The sequence below is a fragment of the Merops nubicus genome, unplaced genomic scaffold (assembly GCF_000691845.1).
Source record: "Merops nubicus isolate BGI_N331 unplaced genomic scaffold, ASM69184v1 scaffold23571, whole genome shotgun sequence".
NCBI lineage: Eukaryota > Metazoa > Chordata > Aves > Coraciiformes > Meropidae > Merops > Merops nubicus.
In genome coordinates this window covers 31,363-39,906 of record NW_008587955.1, presented here as the reverse complement: position 1 = coordinate 39,906, position 8,544 = coordinate 31,363, and the positions used below count along the sequence as shown (strand labels likewise).

General features: G+C 41.8%; 2 protein-coding genes across 2 annotated transcripts in view; one reads left to right on the top strand and one right to left on the bottom strand.

Annotated features, from left to right (window-relative positions):
- Positions 1-29: 29 nt before the first annotated feature.
- The window catches only part of LOC103781410 (serine/threonine-protein kinase mTOR-like), a gene marked incomplete at both ends in the record, with an annotated part of 39,473 nt that continues 30,958 nt past the window's right edge, over positions 30-8,544 (top strand). The window contains 3 exon segments of the mRNA XM_008949124.1: positions 30-178; positions 1,449-1,611; positions 1,749-1,894. Of these exon segments, the coding sequence (XP_008947372.1) occupies positions 30-178; positions 1,449-1,611; positions 1,749-1,894 (458 nt within the window).
- ANGPTL7 (angiopoietin-like 7) lies at positions 3,997-8,504 on the bottom strand. Its single transcript, XM_008949122.1, has 5 exons — positions 8,126-8,504; positions 6,761-6,861; positions 6,228-6,422; positions 5,178-5,376; positions 3,997-4,166 (listed from the first exon to the last, which is right to left on the bottom strand). The coding sequence occupies exons 1-5, from the start codon at positions 8,502-8,504 to the stop codon at positions 3,997-3,999; spliced, it is 1,044 nt and encodes a 347-aa protein (XP_008947370.1).

Below are 8,544 nucleotides of genomic sequence, written 5' to 3'. Positions count from 1 at the left end.
TTTTGGTACTTGCATTGTCTTGCTTTGTACTGCAGGCCTGGGGAGCAGCAAGAAGAGTTTCCAAAGATGACTGGTTGGAATGGTTAAGAAGGCTGAGTTTGGAGCTGCTGAAAGATTCCTCCTCACCATCCTTGCGCTCATGCTGGGCTCTGGCTCAAGCATATAATCCCATGGCTCGGTAGAGTAATCCTGGTTTTTTCATATCACTTGAAATGGCAGTTGCAAGCCAGCTATTATAAGGAGAAAGTTACTTAAAAGCTCTTAGGCTCCATAAATAGGTCTTGCTATGGGACAAATCAAATAGCTGGCTGATTTTATTTCCACCCTTCCCAATTGGCTGCTTCATGATGTGCACAAAATCTTTCGGTGGAATTCTGCATATTAGTCTAGAAATAACATAAGGCCCATACAGTGAAGCTGGAAAAACAGCAGAATATGAAATAGCTTTGAGGATCTACTGTGGGTGAAGAAAAATGCCTGTGAGTGGAATAAACAGCAGTTGTTTATTTCTTTTGCAACCAGCATGTCTGGAGAACTTTGAATTTCTGTAAGCAGTTGCCTCTTTGTCTGCCCTGGATTGTAGTACTTATGAATCTGACTAATACTGTTTAAAAACTGCTCATTCCTGGTTTAATTTTGTCTTAATGTGAGTTTTATGGGTTTTTGAAATAGAAGGGCAAACAGCATGATGAAAAGTCAGCGATTCCTAGGTAGCAGAGGTAATGCTGGCATCCTCTACACATCTCAAACCCATCCCATAATATTGTGTAGAATCCCAGAATGGTCTGGGTTGGAAGGGACCTTTAAAGGTTACTTAGTCCAACCCCCCTGCACTGAGCAGGGACATCTGCAACTAGAGCAGGTTGCTCAGAGCCCTCTCCAACCTGACCTTCAGTGTTTCCAGGGCTGGTTGGCATTTCTCCCCAGTACTAGCAGTGATGAGGGCTGTCACTGAATCACCTTGTATCACTTTTCCTCCTTCTCAAGCTTTGCCACTAATGCAAACTCCAGCTATTGCAGTCCTCTAGTGAGCACAGAAAACAAAAACGTGGCATGTGTGTCCAGAGAAATGTGCAATCATCTTTTTCACTACATTTGCTTGTCATCTAAGACAGACTAGACCTTGTTCTTCATAGTGGAAGAGGAGAGTATCCTTGCTGCTATGAAGAGTTTGTTCTAGCCTAAAATTCTTGCTAGAATACGGTAGGGCAATAATTCTACTACTGCAGTATCTCATCCTATTGTATATATTTTTTTTAAAATACAGGTTTCACTAAGTGTTTGGTACAGAAGTTAGCTTTATAAAAGCTAATCACTATTGCAGGTAAACATGTAAATGCATTTTGTAGCTCTTTTCTCTGAATATGAGGGCAAGTCCACTGTCAAATAGACTTTTTCTCATGAATAATGAATCTCCACCTCTGACTCCCTTTTGTTTTCCTCCTCAGAGATCTCTTCAATGCTGCTTTTGTTTCATGCTGGTCTGAACTGAATGAAGACCAACAGGATGAGCTGATCCGAAGCATTGAATTGGCCCTGACTTCTCAGGACATTGCAGAAGTCACTCAGACACTGCTGAACTTGGCAGAATTCATGGAACACAGTGACAAGGTAGAGATGCTGTTGGGCAACTCTTTTCTAATGCTGGCTGACGTCTAGTTTATGAGAAGAGCATGAGAGCATGAAGAGTTCATGGGTCCTTTTCTTTTTATACTCATTCTGCTTTTGATGTATGTGCTTCTACCCAGGGGCCACTGCCTTTGAGAGATGACAATGGCATTGTCCTCCTGGGGGAAAGAGCTGCAAAATGTCGAGCGTATGCCAAGGCCCTTCACTACAAGGAGCTGGAATTTCAAAAGGGTCCCACCCCGGCCATTCTGGAGTCTCTCATCAGGTAGGACCATGACTGATGAGATTTCTGCTTGTACATCAGAGTATGTTATTAGCTGCTGGGTTCTGTCCTGTTATGTGGTTAAAATTGTGATAGAAGCTATAGGAAGCTGTGCAGGAATAAGTGGAGTCTTCTGATTTCTACCTCTTGCCCTTCAAGTTCAATATGGGATGTCGTGGAGTGGCTGTAAGTTAGATGAGAGTTTTCTACACCTGCTTGTAAATAAGCCAGAAAAGCTGGAGTTCTTAATTTTTTTCATCACATTTTGCTCATCTATGTGAGGGAGATCTCATTCTTCATCTATCAAGTAGAACATATTACAACAAGAGTGTATTGTTTCCTGAGCTTTGTCAACAAGAAATATGTTACCCTGATGTACCTGCACAGGATTTGGTACTGAACTGAACTACATGTTTTAAAACATGAAGCTCCATTTCATATCACAGAAATGTTATCTTTACCATTTGACATGGACTAAATAATTTTGGTGGAGCAAAAACTTAGCTTTGTCTGTATTTTGTCTGAATTTTTCAGCCCTCCTAATTCCTTGGACTTTTGCTTTCCTGGGTTTTCCCCTATTTTATTTTTTCATCCTTTGTTGTCTCTTGTTTTTTTGAGAAAAATGTAGAATTCAGTGTATTCCTTTTCCTGGACTCAGTCACTTGTGCAGCTGTTTCTTTGTGTATAAAAAAGCAAGTTAAGGAGCAAAGACTTGAAGTAAAGTAAGATTACAAATGAAAGACAATTTATTAGAAATTAAAAAGTTTAGAAACCTTTAAAAATTCGTTTTATAGACCACAGTTAAAATAGTTCCAGCTATAGTTCCACACAGTTGAAATGTACACTATGCATAGTCAGACATGTCAGGTAATTCCCAAGGCACCTTAATCTCCCATTTCACACAAGTCTGAACAATTTAAATTAGATTCAAACTCTTTAAGGTGAATAAAAATAGATATATTAACTATAACTATCTTTCCCAGCATATTCAAACAGCAGTATGGCTACAGGAGGAGTCTTTTGCTTTTTTAACTGTTATTTTTAACACTGTGTTATCTAAGGGAAAAACATACTGGGCTTTGACATAATCTCTGCAGGTAACTTGTAATTGGGGTATTCTTCAGAACAGATTTTAATTGTCCTCAGAGCAATGTGCTAGCAAACTTCCCCTTAAGTTTGAGTAAGCTTTGGCACTTCTGGATTCTCTGGAGTGTCCTACTGGTTTGCTCATGGATACAATGGTTTTTTAAGTGTTGGAGCTGAGCTTTTTGGCTTTGTGGCTGAGTCTGTTTGTTTTTGATAGCCTGCTGTTCTCTCTGAGGCTTACTGACATAGTACATGTTCTAACCTGAACATAATTTCATGGCAGCTGAGGAAGTTGCTTTCTAGTTTATCAACTTCTAGGTGATCTGTGGATAGCAATAAACATTACAGACCATACAGGACAAATCCTTCCTCCAGGGTTACTGTCTGCTGGGTGCAGCCCTTTGTGGAGACTTATTTGAGGCAGCAGCAGGAGATGGCAGCAAAACTTCAGGAGAGAACCTGGGGCAATACTCATTAATTGAAACCTTTTGAGCTTTATCTCCTCTTGCAGGAATGTAAGCCACTTACTATATGCCAAAGAAAGCTGCATGAGGGGCACTTCTGATTGATTCCTCTGGTTTGAAATGAGTCATTTTTGTCATTTGACTCCCTTGTGGAAGATGTTACTCAGCAATGCTTGCTCTAGACACTGAAAGAAAGGCAGCAAGGAGGCTTTCTGTTTTCAGTCCTTACCTGGCTGGTTAGTACTAAGGCAACCAACTAGTCATAATGCTAGTGAAAGCACACCAGGAGGTTTTCTGAAGGTGCTGTAAGTGCTCTCTTCTAACCCTTTCTAACATGGTATTTTTCCCTTTGGAAAGAGCTTAAGAGGAGGAGATAATTTTGAGTCCTGATAACACTAGTGGCTGGTGCTTAGTGTGCCTTTGTGTGTGTACGTAGCCAGTATGTCGCTGTTGCACGTATTAGATGAAATGAACAATATTTGGCTGATTTTGAGCTGTCCATGGCCCACCTGTGCAGTGGCATCATGTAGCTGTACAATCAAATCCTCCTGCCCTCTAGGGTTTGAAATCCTCTGGCCGGATCTTCATCTCAACTCTCTTCAGTGAATAGGTTGACCCGTGCCAGCCGTACCAGGTGATGCCATCCATGTTCTTGGTGTGCTCTCCTTTGCGGTAGTAAACCCCGTTCAGGTTGGAATCTGTGCAGCAGTTGTACCAATATCCACCTTTTCAGAAACAAAAGAGGAATATGAGCCATTTACTTAAAACAGGTATGGTTTATATCAATAAGGATCAGTGCTCTTTCTGGAGGAGAGTGACCAGAAGGCAGCATATAATGCCTGGAGCCTGTGGCCCCAGTAGTTGGGATTGCAGGTAAATTCAAAACTTGACATAGATTCCAAACACATCAAGGCTTTACAGTTCCATAGTCAAATTAGTCCAGTAGCTTTTCATTTAGCTGCTCATTCCTTTTAAAATATTTCCCTGATGCGTTTCTGTCTCTGAGGCAGAGTTAGCATAGCAAACAACTTTTGGTTCTTAGCTTGGGCATCTTAGGTTATTTTAAAAAGTTTCTGGACCCTGCAAATAAGCTGCACTGTTTTGTTGAGACAGAGACCAATGATTTTGTTTGCACATTGTGTGGGGATGCAGTGGGGAAATTAAAAATGAAGGCAACAGACAGTGAAGACAGTTATATTTGTGATAGACCTCATATAAAGATAATAAACTGAATGAAGAGAGTAACCTCATTAGAGGCTATTAATACAGAGTAGGGATAAAGATTAGAATTCAGAACCTTGAGGTATATGTAGGGTAATAAAGGAGAATAATTACAAGTCCCTAATACTAGAACTTGAAACTTCATAAAAACATTAGAAAAAATAAACCCCCTATAGATATACAGGGATAACTTCCTGTGTCACTGAATTGCATCAACATCTGCAGGAGTCTGGCAGATTGTCAGGTAGGATCACAGTATGTGTAGGTGAGGACATACACTAAACCATCTGAAGAGCACAGATGTCTGCAACATACAGCGTGGCTCTGTGTAAATCAGCTTTAACTGCCAGATCTCCCACAGAACCCAGCAGTGTGTGTTACAGAACATGTCACCTCTGCCTTGATCTGCCCTCCAGATGCTGCTTGGTAGTGACTTGGGAAGTGGGAGTCTTGGGCTCTCACAGGTTACCCAGGCAGCTCTCTCAGGACAGGAGGGTGTTTCCTGTGTGCTTTACCTTTACGGAACTGGGCACAGTCATCCACACACTTGTCATTGTCCTTGTCCTTCGTGCTGAAGGCTGTGTTGTTGTGGTACCTTAGGGAGTCTCGCCCTGTGTTGCCAGAGTAGTTGCCCACAAACAGGCGGTAGCTGTTTAATTCGTTGCTCAGGGTGAATTGCTTATACTGGGCATAACGTGTGTTGCCTTCCCAGTCCTGCCACACAACAGTGAAGAATAAATAGGTCCTGTTAGAACAGTTACAAAAAGACTCCACCATCTCTGGTTATATACAACACATGTTGCTTATCTTTTCTCAGTCCCAGATTTTTGACAAGTTTCTTTCTGTCTTGGACAGTCTGTAGAAACTGATGTCTTAAGGCAAGGAAACTTCCTAGAGCAAAGCATCATATTCCCAAGTCTTATTCAACAGTATGTGTGGAAACTGGGTGTGCAGCTCTTGCATTCAGCATCCTTGTCTCAGTGTGCTGCCTCAAGTGCTTTTTTTTCTTCTCTGAAACACTGAATTTTAGATAGAATTTTAGAGCCTTTCAGCTCACTCTTTCTGTTATATGTATCCTGTCCCTCAAAGCTATTGTACCAGCCACAAACTTGTCTAAATCCAACCCAAGCCTTTCACAGGCTGTAGAAGTTATTTTGGGACAATAGAATGCAAACTCTTTTGGATGCAGGCTAGAAGTGCTGCAAAAGGAAAAGACTCAGTCTTTGAGACTTTTTGGGGCATCTCTGTGAATCTTTAAATCTGAGGTGGTCAGCAGTTTGATCACTGTGTGCAGTGGGTTCCACAGGATTCTCTAGAGCCCCATGCATTCCCTAAGGCATAATCTATATGATATGCAGACAGAAGTTTGTCCTGCTGACCTTGCACAGTGGAGAGCATAATTCCATCCTGTCCATGAAAGTATCACTAGGTCTGTCCTACCTCATTCTCCTCTGATAAAGCATGCAAATTCTTTGGGCCTTCTACAGAGACAGGAGATGGTTTCTGCTACTAGAGTATCACTGTACAAAAAGCCTGTAGCTGCTGCAGTTGAGGTTGTTGGTTACCTCCAGCTCCACTCGCAGAACCGTGGGGCGTCTCGACAGTCGGTAGATGTTTTCATTTCCCAGCCAAAAGTCTCCCCGAATATTGCCAAATCCATCCCTGTACTGTTTCCAGTCCCTATTGAAAGATGTCAAACCAACTTTACGTCTTTGGATGATAGTCCAGCCACCTCCATCAGTCTCCATGTCACAGAACACCTAGAAGAGGAGAAAATAGGCAGGGTTTACTTCTCAGTAGACTTAGGAAGATAAAATTCTCTTAAGACAAGACATTGATGACATTACAGATTTCACCACTTAAATATATTCCTATTTTGTTTAGAAGTAATGGAAAATTATTAAATGAACCCTTTTTCTGTTTTCCCTCTTACATGTACAGTCTTTCCTTCCTTGAAGTTTGCCTGCATAAAGAGACTGATTCAAAGTGCAGGGTATCATAACTCAGTATGTGCTCTTTTCATCTCTCTGGTAGATAAGTAATTCTTAATTATATTTGCAAAGACATGTAACATGCATTTTGTACTTGACATCCTTACCTCCAGATCTGGACTCCCCAAAAATTCATCGGGAGGTAGCTTGTAAACACCAGAGATTCGGTAGTTCCTCTGGTAAAGGGATGAGCAGTCATACACAGCATCTACTTGAATCAGAACCAGAAAGTAAGGATCTGAACAGCAAGAACAAATCCCCTGTCTGTGTGGTATAAAAGCTTAGCTTGGAATACAAGGACTAACTTCCCACAAGTCTGTTTTCCTGAAATATTTTGGTTTTGATCAATGCATACGTTAGAAAATGAGGTTGCAGGACTGGGACTTTGTGGTGGTGAGGTGAGGTGAGACATATCTGTTTTAAATACCTGCTGGGCCAGTCTCTTCTGGGTCTTGCTGTACTGTTTTTTCCAAACCTTTCCTACAGCTCCAAAGAGATTTGTTATGGTAAAACTTTTGTTTAAGACCTCCTGTGAACAGGGCTGTGTCAAAGCAAGCTAAGTAGAACTTTTTGTAGGAATGAGTAAATAGACTTAAGTTTTTCTTTTGCATTTTAATAAAAAACACAAACAAAACCAAACCAAATGAAGTTTGGCAAACCTGCTAATCACAAACAACAGCTTCTTCTAAGGATGTATTAAGCTTGTTGCAGTGAATTTCAGTTTAAGAGAAAAGTCAACAAAAAGGACACTTTCTAGAAGAAAGTGAGTTTACAGGTAGCTGACCTACAAAATGCACCTGCATTCCACATTTTGTACAGGCCTGTGCAATCACTGTGTGCAGTGAAGTTTTCCCTCAGGGAAGAGAAAATTTTGAACAGTTTAACTGTGTTCTGGCTAGGCTTATATAACAGTTTGCATCTTGCATCATCTACAGACTTGAATTTTTGAGAATTACCATTCAAATAACGGATTACTCTGTTACTCTGATTCAGAGATAGTCATAAAGATACGATTCCAAATCTCCAGTAATGCTTGGAGATCATTTATGATTGTTTTACCACCTTCTAGTCCCCTGTCAGCACTGTGAACCCAGAGGATATTGCTGCCAGCACCATTCCCTGACAAAGCCAGCTCCATTTCTTTTTGGATTGGTATTGTAATGCTCAGGAAATTAAATATCAGACAGAGTTCCTCACTGTACAAATACAATACCTGTTCAGTTTTTCCACTCCCTGATAACAGACATCCAGATATTAAAATACAGCTGCATCTGTGGTGTGTCAGAACTAGTTTTGACAGATGAATTTGGACTAGTTTACTCATGCTCACCTGCCCACAGCGGTACTTAGAAGCGGTATTCAGTACACATGCTCACTAATCCCATTAGTGGGACACTAGCCTTAAGAACTAGTCGTTAGTTCAATCTGAGCATTAAGAGGTGTATCTGGGAGCTTGGTGACTCCCTCCTTACCAGCTGAAGTCTGTGTGACCGTCTGAGCTGCCTGGAGTTGCATGATATCAATCTGGTTGTTCATTTCGGAGTATTTGCTCTCGGCATCGACCAGGCGGGACTCCATCTGCTTGGTGCTCCCTTCCAGCTCCATCACCTGCATGACCACGTTCACCCAGTCACCTTCCTGCTTCTTGCTCAGCTCTTGCAGCATCCTGCTCAGGTTGGCTACCTGCAGCTTGAGCTCCTTGATCTCCTCACAGCAGGCTGCCACCTTGGACGGGGCGTTCCCGTTGAGCGTTCTGCGTTTCGGAGGCTTCTGCAGCAGTGCTGGGGAGGTGGCCACAGACACAGTGACAATGCAGAGCCAGGCCAGCTGAGCAGTGGATCTTGCTGGCATTTTTGCTTACAGCAACAAAAAACTTCCAGCTGACTGCGGG